At 44.1% G+C, this 12,994-nt stretch overlaps 2 protein-coding genes across 2 annotated transcripts in view; both read right to left on the bottom strand.

Moving 5' to 3' along the window:
- Positions 1–722: 722 nt before the first annotated feature.
- LOC137519433 (oocyte zinc finger protein XlCOF6.1-like) lies at positions 723–1,079 on the bottom strand. The gene has a single exon (XM_068238386.1). It carries the CDS (start codon positions 1,077–1,079, stop codon positions 723–725), a length of 357 nt encoding a protein of 118 aa, XP_068094487.1.
- A 216-nt stretch (positions 1,080–1,295) lies between these two features.
- Positions 1,296–12,994, bottom strand: part of LOC137519432 (solute carrier family 7 member 13-like) — a 32,104-nt gene continuing 20,405 nt past the window's right edge. The window contains exons 2-4 of the mRNA XM_068238385.1: positions 10,190–10,321; positions 5,680–6,044; positions 1,296–1,578 (exon numbers count right to left, since the gene is read on the bottom strand). Coding sequence (XP_068094486.1) covers positions 1,333–1,578; positions 5,680–6,044; positions 10,190–10,321 — 743 coding nt within the window. The 3' untranslated portion in view covers positions 1,296–1,332. The remainder of the gene's footprint in view (positions 1,579–5,679; positions 6,045–10,189; positions 10,322–12,994) is intronic.

Raw genomic sequence — 12,994 nt, 5'->3', positions numbered from 1 at the left:
GGAGGGCTCGTTTCTACTATCGCGAATCTGCATGCGTCCAACGCATGCAGATTCGCACATGTAATGCAAGTGGATGGGCCTGTTTCCACTGTAGCGTTGTTGAGGTGCGTTTTTTTCAGCGGTCAAAAAACGCACAAAAGAGCCAACGAATTCGCCTGCGAGTGGAATGCATGCGAATCGCCGCTAATGTATTTAATAGTAAAAACGCATGCGTTTGTTACATGCGTTTTTACCCGCGATTTCGCGTGCGATTTCGCACCTTTTTCAATTTTATTTTGCCCTGGCAGTGTCATGGTTAATTTCGCATGGCACCCTGCCATGCGAAATCGCACGCAAAATCGCGGGTAAAAACGCATGCGGAAACGCATCCGCATGCGTTTTTACAAGCGTCGGAATGCCGGCGAAATCGCGTCGCAACAGTGGAAACAAACCCTAAAAGGAAACATTCATATCCCTCTCAGTTTAGGTTCCCTTTAATGCCTGAAACATTTCCCTCACTCAGGACACAAATAAGGGTGCTCTTCCGTGTGACTTCTCTGATGTGAAATGAGATCAGATTTCCCACTGTAACATTTCCCACACTCAGGACATAACTAAGGACGATCTCCTGTGTGACTTTTCAGATGTATAATGAGATCTGCTTTTGGGGTGAAATATTTCCCACACTTTGGACATGAATAAGGACCCTCATCTGTGTGACTTCTCTGATGAAGATCACCTCTTCAACTGAAACATTTCCCACCCTCTGGAAACAAAACAAAAAAACACTCTTCTGTCTGACTTCTCTGATGTGAAATGAGATTAGATTTCCTGCTGAAACATTTCCCACATTCTGAATATGAATAAGGACACTTATCTGTGTGACTTCTATGATGTCTACAAAGATTGCTTCTCCAACTGAAACATTTCCCACATTCAGGACACAAATAATGACATTCAGGTGTGTGACTTCTCTGATCTGCAAGAAGGTCAGCTTTCTGCCTGAAACATTTTCCAAACTCGGGACATAAATAACACTCTTCTGTGTGACCTCTCTGATGTTTAAGAAGATCACATTTCCTACATCCCTTGTCACCCATGTAGGCTGGGATAGCCAGATTGCGGAGCCCAGATCTGTTTGCATGTACAGTATGTGGCGCCCAACTGTCCTGGTGGTACAATCAGCTGCTTTGTTACCAATTCCATATCAGTTCTGATATTCAGACAAAAGCACTGGACATTTGCATTTATGCATCATTATTTTATCTCACCTTTCTCTGTCACACAAATGAAAACAGCCTTAGTTCTGTCAAAGCTATTCTTTATATACATTTATTTCATAACAACATACATTTATTCAATTTTGGGGTCCTCATAAATGTCAGGTGGGGAGACCTCAAGCAATAGCTGCAAATAACAGGTGACTTTTTCAAAGTATGGGATGTGCAGTTTGAAGTGGACAAAAGGTATATAAACAAGGATACCGCTCAGCATAAATAGCAGAGCATAGAAGTATTGCACTTTTGGAGTCTGCACAATTGGAGCCAGGACCAGGAATGCTGAAATTCCAACAACTATATAGGCAATGGGAAGGAAGACCTGAAAAACAAAACAAACATTAGTTAGTTTATTCAGATAAGTGACTAGTTGGGATGCTTGATAAGGTATTTGAGTACAGTACTATTTCTTTATAGGCATGATGTACAGTAAAGGTAGCCATACGTCTAGCGGTTCAATCGACAAAGTGATGGACTTTATTAGCGATTGACTTCAGTATGGTTGATCGACTAGTGGCCCACACACTACAGGCGATAGCCTATGCGAATTACCTTCACTGATCGATCTGAGCAATGTTGGGTCTTCATGCTTCAAATGCCGAATTCGATTCAGAGTCGATTGAATGTCTTGTGAACAGTAGCCGATTCCTGTGCAATCAACCGATATCTTGCATCCGGCTCCATCGACTAAGCTGGTCGATTTGACATGATATCAGCCACTTTTCATCAAGAGGGCATATTGGAACACACTTGTTTCTCTCTCGATTCTATGAAATGATCGAATCAAATGGTCGATCATACAGTCGATCATACAGCCAAAGCGCTAGATGTATGGCTACCTTAACTTTTAATCCAACCAAGATGCATTAGTCTCAGGACATCTTGTCCTAAGTTGGAAGGACAGAAGGAAGGGAGTGATTTGCAGCTCCCACGACCTTTCGAATATTATTGTATATTCAAAAAGCGAGCACAAAAGTGATAGCAACAATCCTAGCCATCGAGATAGCTACACTGAACAATCAAAACCGAAATCCATGGCTATCACAATGATACTATGAAAACACCACTATGCAAATCCAAATGGAGAAATAAACAATAAATCTTTATTTAAAAACAATTAAAAAAGGAGAGCTACAGAAAGCACACACGGGAGAATTAATAAATGAAAAAAGAATCAGTAATACTGGCTAAACCCAGTAAAGAGTACCACAACAAAATGCACTAATGTGCAAAGAGAAAATCTTCCTGGCAACCAGTGCTGCAGCACCACTGGAATGAAGGGATATGTGATTGATGGCAAAAAATGTAGACACGTGGGCCATGGGCTGTGCTGAGCTTCAGATGACTGGGTCTGGAAACTGAGCAGTGCAGCCAGCATTCAGCGCATGTGTACAAACACCCACTGTGACTGGGTTACGCCAGTGGCAGCAGGAAATTCAAACAGGCTAACTTTAATGAAATGTTCCCGCTGGTGTAACCAGGCTGTGTCACCTTGCTGTATCATCTAGCGGAGTGTATAAATATAGACAGGGCCAGTGGGAATACATCAGTTTAGCCTCACAGCTCAGAGAGGATAGAGGTGGCCGCATATCTACAATCAGCATGAAAGACCGCAAGCCAGTGATGATTGTAATCAGCTAATTACAATTATGCCAAATTTTGCATACATTTTTTCTATTACGTCTATACGTAATTACGATTTGTAAGTTCAATTGATTTTGTGTAATAATTTATTAATTTGCGTACATTTTCGCGTGATTTTCCCATCATTTTGTGCCGACTTTAGCAGTGAGTAGCAAAGCTCCATACATGCTATTGACACCAAAATGTCTACATGTGTTAAAGGATACCAGATGCGAAAATAAAAACATGCAAAAGAGAGAGCGCTCTGAGTGACAAATAAATAGGAGCATCCACCCTGCCAAAGACAGGTCTCACCTGTTCAGAAATGGCTGCTCGTAGGACACAGCCTCTGATAGCGTTTCTCCCTTTAGGGGCCAGGGACCAGGCTCACGGTCCAGCTCCAGGCGGGGAATCCGGAGGGCCACCAGGGAGTCACGTACTCTGTTTAGATACTTCCAGGGAGGCTGTAGGCAGGCCAAACATTAGATCCTGGCGCACGCTCACCTTTCGGGAGGAAACGAGACCAAACAACGCGTTTCTCACAGAAAACGTTCTCTGTTTCATCAGGCCAATTGTTATTAGCCTGATGAAACAGAGAATGTTTTCTCTGAGAAACGCATTGTGTTTATTAATAAATAAGCCCCTTTTTATACCTTACTACCTCACCACTCTATTTTATTTGCGGCAAGTCACAGCGGTTATATCTGCTAGCCGCACAATACTACTCAGTACGCTACTGACATCACATAGGTGCCGCTCACTCTCGTTTGGTCCCGCAAGGTGAGCGTGTGCCAGGATCTAATGTTTGGCCTGCCTACAGCCTCCCTGGAAGTGTCTAAACTGAGAACGTGACTCCCTGGTGGCCCTCCGGATTACCCGCCTGGAGCTGGATCGTGAGCCTGGTCCCTGGCCTCTAAAGGGACAAACGCTATCAGAGGCTCTGTCCTACGAGCAGAACGTGACTCCCTGGTGGCCCTCCGGATTCCCCGCCTGGAGCTGGATCGTGAGCCTGGTCCCTGGCCCCTAAAGGGACAAACGCTATCAGAGGCTGTGTCCTACGAGCAGAACGTGACTCCCTGGTGGCCCTCCGGATTCCCCGCCTGGAGCTGGATCGTGAGCCTGGTCCCTGGCCCCTAAAGGGACAAACGCTATCAGAGGCTGTGTCCTACGAGCAGCCATTTCTGAACAGGTGAGACCTGTCTTTGGCAGGGTGGATGCTCCTATTTATTTGTCACTCAGAGCGCTCTCTCTTTTGCATGTTTTTACTTTCTCTAGTGGATACTGAGAGCTGCCTAAGGAGGATTGCCAGATGGCACCAACAGGGAACTGTCTACATTCCCGATTTGCAGATGCAAAAATAGTAAGAGAAACGGGGGCCGGTCTGCGCATTTCCTACGGCGTGCGTCGGTGGCCGGGAGTGCACTGCGCATGCGTATGACGCCATGTGAATGACGTAGTGATGTCATACGCATGCGCAGATCGCTCCTGGCCAATGAGCGCTCCTCACACTAACCCTCCCTCTATCAATGCCTATCCGATTCCTCCCCCCCCATTACCCCACCACAATATCCACTGATACCTGCGCCACCTTTCCTGCTGAATAACCGCTCCGCTGATATCACCTAAAACAAAAATTATCATGCATCACAGTTGTCCAAATTACCCAGTGGGGGCCGCTATAGCCACAATTAACATTGCGGTCAATGCAGCGCCCATTTAACCAAAGCGCCGCTGGCGCCAAAATTGCCTTCTTAACACTGGGCGTGCTGGCAACAAACAAGATGACATGATTCTAGCAACAAAGAAGATTTCTAGTAGGGCAAAGATTACCAATCAAGACAACGGTCCCAGAGAAAAACTATGAAGTGAATGACCATTTAGCAACATAATCCATCCACATAACTTCATCTTCTTTTAGGGCATTCCAAAGTGGGAATAAGTCGCAGTTTCTGAACATTGGAAGCTACTAGCTGTCAATCGCTGTCATCATCAACAGGAACATGAACTAAGAGGAAGCATCCTTTTGTAATATGGGTGTGGCCATATTATTATGCCCACTTCCTGCATTGCCTTACAAGAGGACTGGGCTGTGCTCCAAGATATCCAAATTCCTATGTGTTTCCAAAATACTAACTTTCTGACATACTGATCAAATTTAGGTTTGTGCTGCAAAATTCAATAATACGTTTTTCCTCTAAAGCAGCAGGGACAGCCATATTAACCAGAGACGAAGCACCCAGGAAAAAAAACACATACTGTATATAAGTAGATAAATACTTCTTTTACTTACATAACATTTGTACTGTACTGTCCACATTTTGATTTCAGTGAATTATATATAGTAAATAAAGAGAAAACTGTTCCTGGCATTTTCCATTTTTACGTCTTCTGACTGAAGCCAGTCCTAATGTAATGTACTCCCTTACTTTTTTTCTCTCCATGAAACTGCACTGTCATATCTAGCTTGTTTTGTAAACAAATGTGAGCACAGCATAGATCATATTTCAGCAGCTTTTCCCTTCTCAGCCTCGAGTCATACTGAACTGCCCTCAGCCAATCAGTGAAGAGCATGAATGTGGGAGGGGAGATGTCAAGCAATGTACCAAATAGAGCTAGGTTGACTGTGATAAGATTTATTACAGCAGAAACATTTATAATTAAATTAAAATGCTTGCAATGCAGGGTCGGGTTGCAGAATGCATAATAAACACAGAGAAATTGGTAAATGGAATTTGATTTTGTGGCTGACAATCCCACTTAAACAAAAACAAACTCTACTTTGCGTTATATGTTGCCTTACCTTGTAAGGCCGTTCCAAATTAGGCTCCCGGTGGCGTAGGACAATCAGGCTAGTGCATGTCAGTCCAATTATGAGCTGAGAGGCAAACCCAAAGTAGTTAGTCAATGCAATGAGATCAGATGGTATGACAAACACACAAGCTGTCAATGTGGAGATGATCATCGCAGGGGCTGGAGTCAAATAATGCACATGAAGCATTGAGATGAGGCCTGGCAAATGTCCCTCTTTGCTCCCGGCGTAGTTTAACCTTCCAAGCCTAAACATTCCACCGTTCAGAGAACCAAATATGGAGACGGCCACTGAGACCGGCATAATCCAGGCCCACGTTGGGATCATTCTGTCAGCCCAGGTGACAGACACAGCAGCTGCAAATAGAGAAGCACACAACATTGGTATACAACCAACAGTATTTCATTGAAATACAATGACATTACCGGTAGATGTATTTTGGTGGTGCTCATCTTCACGACTGTATGATTAGAATATGACTTGGAATGATTTGTAAATGTCATGTTATAGCACAATATAGCTAGTTTCTAGTAATATTCTTCCTCAAAAAGGGATGTTCTATTGGTAGCATACATATGTTTAAAGCACTGGTGTCCTCTGTAACTTGGTGAAGGATGCTGTCATTATTATTTGATATCACAATGTCCTGATTTTTCAGTCTTAACTCTCTAGCCCTTAGTCCCTCCAACTAGCCTACCCCCTGGCCTATGCTAAACTGCTCTGTTTAGCTCTTCCTAACCCTCTTTCCCCTGTAGCTCAAACTTTACTCTTCCACCTAAGCTTCAAGGGACCCTGAACTCCACTAAAAACGGAAATCTGGACTCACCTTGGGCTTCCTCCAGCCTCCAACCCCCCGCAGCCTGCGATGTCCCTCTGTGTCCTCTGGGTCCCGCTTGTGGCTCTGTTAAACTGGCGACTTCGGCCAAAGTGGCGTATGCACAACCCATCCAGTCTCAAAAGACTGAACTGCACTTGTTCAGGATGCTTATGGTGATGGGCGCATGATCACGCCGGATGCGCAGACGGGCCAGGCATGCGCTACTTCAGCTGTAAGGTGCCAGGGCAAAGGAGCTCAGGGGACACAGAGGACGTCAAGGGACCTCACAGGCTACATGGCTGGAGTCCCGGGTTGTTGTGTGTAGAATTCTGAGGAAAAAAATAAATCTAATCCACTTTGGAATAAGGTTATAATGCAAAATTTGAGAGTCCCATGAAAGCTGCTATATTTATTTCCCCTTAAAAATACCAGTTGCCTGGCAGTTCTACTGATCTTTCTGGTCAGTAGGGCCTAAAGGCCCATTTCAACTAGCCGGGAATTCGCACCACATGTCAAGGGAGTAGTTTCTATTGCATGCAAATGTTCAGATGTGATGCAATGCGACCCGGGAAAATTGTGGATGGCATGCTGCAGATATCCACAGCATGCATCCGATTCCCCTAGGCAGAAACAGACAGCCGCAGCCGCACTCCCGAAAGACAACTGGAAGTCACCCGTGGTGAGATGCGGCGCAATGTGATTGCATCCGGGCAGTGGAAACGGGCCCTAAATCACACATCTGAAACAAGCATGCAGCTAATCTTGTCAGATTTGTCATAGACATCTGATCTGCATGCTTCTTCTGGGTCTATGGCTTAAAGTGAACCAGAGACGAACCCCCCTTATGTATTTTACCCTATATATATCGGTGGGAACATAAGAGAAAACACGTACCCTGCTCTCTGTTTCATTCTTCACTGCTTAGCCTGCTTGTTATCAGCCCTGATACAATCCCTGACTGAGCATTCAGTCTGGCTTTGCTCAGGAATCATTATAGCTGAGTCTGTCTTCTCTGATATCTTTTCAAGCCCGAGCCTGCCCCCTTCTGGCTCTGCTATAATGACTCAACTATAATGATTCCTTAGCAAAGCCAGACGGAATGCTCAGTCAGGGATTTTATCAGGGCTGATAACAAGCAGGCTATACAGTGAAGAATGAAACAGAGAGCAGGGTAGGTGTTTTCTCTAATGTTCCCACTGATATATATGGTAAAATACATGAGGGTGCTTCTTCTCTGGTTCACTTTAAAGCATTAGAGGCAGAGGATCAGCAGAACAGCCGGGCAATGTGCATTATTTAAAAGAAAATAAATATGTCAGCCTCCATACCCCTCTTACCTCGGGATTCCTTTAATGTAACGTTAAAGGATAACTGTAACAAGAGGGATATGGAGCCTGCCATATTTATCTCCTTTCAAACAATACCAGTTGCCTGGCAGCCCTGCTGATCATCTGACTTATTGTCAGAACTGACAAGATTAGCTGCATGCTTGTTTCTGGTATGATTTAGACACTTCTGCAGCCACATAGACCAATAGGGCTGTCATGCAACTGGTATTGTTTACGAGGAAATAAATATGGCAACCTTCATATCCCTCTTGTTACAGTTGTCCTTTAACTCATAGAGCCACAGGAAGTCTATTATATTGAGATCTGTAAATGAGCTGTAAAGTACTTGTTCCAAGTTAGTACTTTACTTAGGAACCTGTTGTTGGTTAATATTAAAAAACAACACTGACGATAGAAATTACTTTAGTTGCTTATTGAGCTATAATAAAAAATAAACTAAATATTTCAAGGGGAACCTATCCCCACCATCAGTTTGGAATATATTTGAAATGCACAAGATATGTATTTCTGAGTATATTCATACACTTGGATTTACAGTACATCCAGTGTATAGTACACAGCCTAGCTAGTGGCACAAATTTAACGTACATTTAAAAAAGGTTAATTAGAGTGCAGGATCAGAACATATGTAATGTTGCTGATATTCCACTATTACCCTCTCTAAACCATTTATCACACTAACCATCCGCTACTTAGCGCAACACTAATCCCTACCACCTACTCCTAACACTAACCCCCCCACCTATGCTTAACACTAACCTTCCCACATCTATGCCTAACGCTAATTCTTCCCACCTACTCATAACACTAAACTCTATGCTAAGCACTAACTGATAGTCATTGCGGGGTTTAGCTACCTAATAGCAGAACATCTATTTGAAAAGGGCGCTTGGAAAAAAGGGTGCCTGGTATAGCCCATATATTCCAAATTCGGCTACAAAAAGGGCACCTGGTGTAGCCCATATACCAATTTCAGCTACAAAGGGCGCCTGGTGTAGCCCACATACCAACTTTGGCTATAGAGGGTGCCTGGTGTAGCCCATATAATCAAAATTCGGCTACAAAGGGCGTCCGGTGTAGCCCATATATGTCAAATTCGGCTACAAAGGGCGCCTGGTGTAGTCCATATATGTCAAATTCGGCTACAAAGGATGCCTGTTGTAGCCCATATACGCCATATAGTTTTAGTTTATAAAAAGGATGCTGTTATAGGCAACATTTTTTGGGCTATAAAAGGGTTCTAGATATAGCTGAGAAAAGTGATTACTATGACCTAACTCCTCCCTACCCTAACACAGAACCCTCCCCTAATGGTGCCTAACCCTTACCCTTCCTTGGTGGTGCCTAACCCTAACCCCTCCCTGGTAGTGCCTAACCCTAAGACAGCCCCTGGTGATTACTATGACCTAACTTCTCCCTACTCTCACAAAGAACCCTCTCCTAACCCTCACCCACCTGGTGGTGCCTAACCCTAAACCCCCCTAGTGGTTCCTAACCCTTAGACCCCCCCCCCCACCCCCGCTTGTGATGCATAATCCTAACCTTTCCTGCACCCATGAATCAAAAATATTGGCTATAAAAGGGTGCCCTTTTGTAGCAGAATCAAAAACCTTGTAGCCGAATAAAAAATATGGGCTACAAAGGGGTGCCCTACTGTAGTCGAAAAAATATGGGCTACAAAGGGACGCCCGCTTGTAGCCTATATCAAAACTTGTGCGCCCTTTTCACCACCTTGTAGCCCATATTTCCAGAAATAACATTGATGTCTATGGAGGCGCCCTTTTCATGCAGGCAGCTCAGGCGCCCTTTTCAACGGATCCCTTAGCTACCTGATAGCAGAACCCTGGGCCTTCTATTATTTATCTCTCCCACTGCTTCTGCTGATATCTAGAGTTCTTCTAAATGATAGCCAAACTCTATGCACTATTTACTGACCTCCACCACAACTATCATGTAGCTGAAACCCGACACTGCTTACAGACATCTGACACTGTTTGGAGTTAGGCTGTATGATAGCCAAACTCTGTGTTGGAACCACCGCTATCTCTGCCGGCATCTTGAACTCAGCTACTTGGTACCCAAACTGTGCGGCACCACTTGCTGATCTCCAACAATAGTCAGAGTTTGGCTATATAAAAGCTGAACTCTGATGCCTTCAGTGCCAAAGTTATATAGTGGGCAGCCTCAGTTTATGTACCCAAATTAACTGCTTCATGATTTGTTGTGTATTTTCACTATACTTTGTTCAGGAGCTCGCTAATGTCAGAGGAGGCCTACGCTTTTATTCGTGTCTGGACCTCTTTCCCAGAAAGCAGGGTTACTGGCTAAATAGTACCTGAGGATATGAGCTCTCTTGGAGTCAGAACAGTGAGATACGATATGTTCACCAGTAAGTAGAAGACAATCACAGTACATATGGCTGTCATTATGCTGCGAGGAATATTCTTACTTGGGTTTTTCACCTCCTCTGAAACACAGGAAGAAGAATTTTACAACATGATGCTACAAGTGATACAAAAGATCCTTTTAGTAAACTTTTTTTCATACTTCATCCAATTCAAAACCAAAGCATTATGAACATTCCCAGTAGGAAACTCTTTTATACTTCAAATTTCAAGCCCAGTTCTAGGAAATGTATTGAAAATCTCGGCGCACCTGCCGGGTCTCTCAGGCCATGCAGTGTAGCCCACTTTCACCTTTCCACCACATGGCCCCAGTTTCTTACCTACTTTCCGGCTGCTCCTACTTGTGTGTTCACACCTGTGGCACTTGTGTGATGTTGTATGCTATAGAGGACAAACACTAGGGGCACTGTGGCGCTATCCTTACGTGACCACAAAAGGCCTCCTGTATTTGAATTCTAGCATTTGGGACCTCACGCAGGTGCCTGGGACTTGGGATTGAAGAGAGTAAGCCAGTGGGGAGTGAAGAGACCAGAACAGATGAACAGGTGAGAATAGTGTTACCGCTCCCCACCTGGGCTCAATCGACCAAAACGCTCCATCTTGCGCTATTGACCGAATTGAGTGATTTGAGCTGATCGGAAATCATTTGCAGCATCGATTTCTAGCGGATCGAATCGGCTAGATATCGATACATCGATAAGTGTATGGCCACTGCAAATGTAACATTTGTTTTAGTTGCCTGAATTATAGTTATAGGACAAAATAACCAATTTTTGCTTTTGATTACATTCGAACTCTGGACATTCAAGGTTATAATGACTCACTCTTTCATAGTTTCTAGATAAATGTTACCCCAATTAATATGCACACAATTTCTTGCCTTGTTATAAAAAAACAGCAGAAAATTCCTTGAGATTAAGCACTTAGGTCTATCTGGACAGATATATCTGTCCAGATAGCCTGCACAGCTTCTGCGGCGCCACACACGCGATCCCACCGCCATCCGCTACCCCTGAGATCAATGAATGGGTATACAGATCCCATTCATGAATCTATGCCCCCCTAAGAAAAACCGACGGCTTTCTCTGAAAAGACGCAATTTTTTAATGTCCCACGTCACCCCTTCAGTTCCTGTAAGCGAGAGCTCTCGCTTACAGGATGAAAAATCAAAAAACCCCTGTGGCCATCTTGTGGCCAAATAGTAAAACTACATCTACATACATTTTTAAAAAAAATATATACACAATCAATTACATTTAAAATTACCTGTTTACCTCCCCACTACAAAAAAACCCAAATCAATTTTTTAATAAAAAAATGTAAAAAAAAAAAATTACAATTAAAAAAACAACAGAACAACATAAATAGTAACCTAAGGTTCTAAACTTTTTTAATATGCATGTCAAGCAAGTATATTACTATCATTTTTTTAAATTATAAGCAGGGCTGCTCAAATCCGGATCCGGGAGACATCCAGATAGTTCTATCTGGATATCTCCCAGTTATGTGGGCGAGGGGGTCAATCTTACCTGTCTGACGTCTTCTTCGGTCCGTCCCTTGGCGCCTCCCACGATGCAGTCCAAGCGGCGGTCATGTGATTACAAACACTTCCTCCTTCCGGGTTGAAGGAGGAAGTGTTTGTAATAATGTGACGCACGTGGAGCGCATCGTGGGAGGCACCGAGGGACAGACGAAGAAGACGTCAGACAGGTAAGATTGGCTCACCCGGCACAGGTTTACTGGGAGATATCCAGATAGCAACTATCCAGGTATCTCCCGGATCCGCATATAAGCTTGTAAGTAGTAATTGCTGAAAACTGAGAAATTAATTTAATTTTTTTCCATTTTCTTCTTAATATTCCCATTAAAATGCATTTAGAAAAAAATAATTCGGAAATGAAACGTCAAATAGTGTCTATAACAAAAAACGATATTTACACTTGTATTAAGCATAGTAATACAATGGTAAATTTTACAGGTATTTTACTGCAATTATACCAAACTGTAGGCTCTCTTTATCCCTATCCCTAACCCCTAGACCCCCCCCCCTTTTGTGTAAATATACATAATTTAATAAATTGTATATATTACAAATATTGTACTGCAACTATACCTATCCCTACTCTCACACAGCACCCTCCCTGTACCTATCCCTAACCCCTAGACCCCCCTGGAGGCGCCTAACCCTAACCACCCCTCTGGTGGTGTATATTGTACTGTAACTATACCTATCCCTACTCTCACACAGAACCCTCCCTGTACCTATCCCTAACCCCTAGACCCCCCTGGTGGTATCTAACCCTAACACCCACCTCTGGTGGTGCCTAACCCTAACCACCCCCCTGGTGGTGCCTAACCCTAACCACCACCTCTGGTGGTGCCTAACCCTAAGACCCCCCTGGTGGTGCCTAACCCTAACCACCCCCTAGTGGTGTATATTGTACTGTAACTATACCTATCCCTACTCTCACACAGAACCCTCCCTGTACCTATCCCTAACCCTTAGACCCCCCTGTGGTACCTAACCCTAACCACCACCTCTGGTGGTGCCTAACCCTAACCACCCCCCTGGTGGTGCCTAACCCTAACCACCACCCCTGGTGGTGCCTAAGGCCCGGTTCACATTAGCGGTTGCTATCCGGAATCGCCGTGCCGGAGCCGTGCCGGAGCCGGACCGCATGCGGACCGGACGAAACGGACGCACGGCATAGCAATGAAAGTCTATGCGACCGTTC

The sequence above is a fragment of the Hyperolius riggenbachi genome, chromosome 5, assembly GCF_040937935.1.
Source record: "Hyperolius riggenbachi isolate aHypRig1 chromosome 5, aHypRig1.pri, whole genome shotgun sequence".
NCBI classification, from domain to species: Eukaryota; Metazoa; Chordata; class Amphibia; order Anura; family Hyperoliidae; genus Hyperolius; species Hyperolius riggenbachi.
This window is presented reverse-complemented; position numbering and strand designations above follow the sequence as displayed.

Coding starts and splice junctions, on each gene's coding strand:
- LOC137519433 (XM_068238386.1), bottom strand. CDS start 1,079: ATGGGTGACAAGGGATGTAGGAAATGTGATCTTCTTAAACATCAGAGA.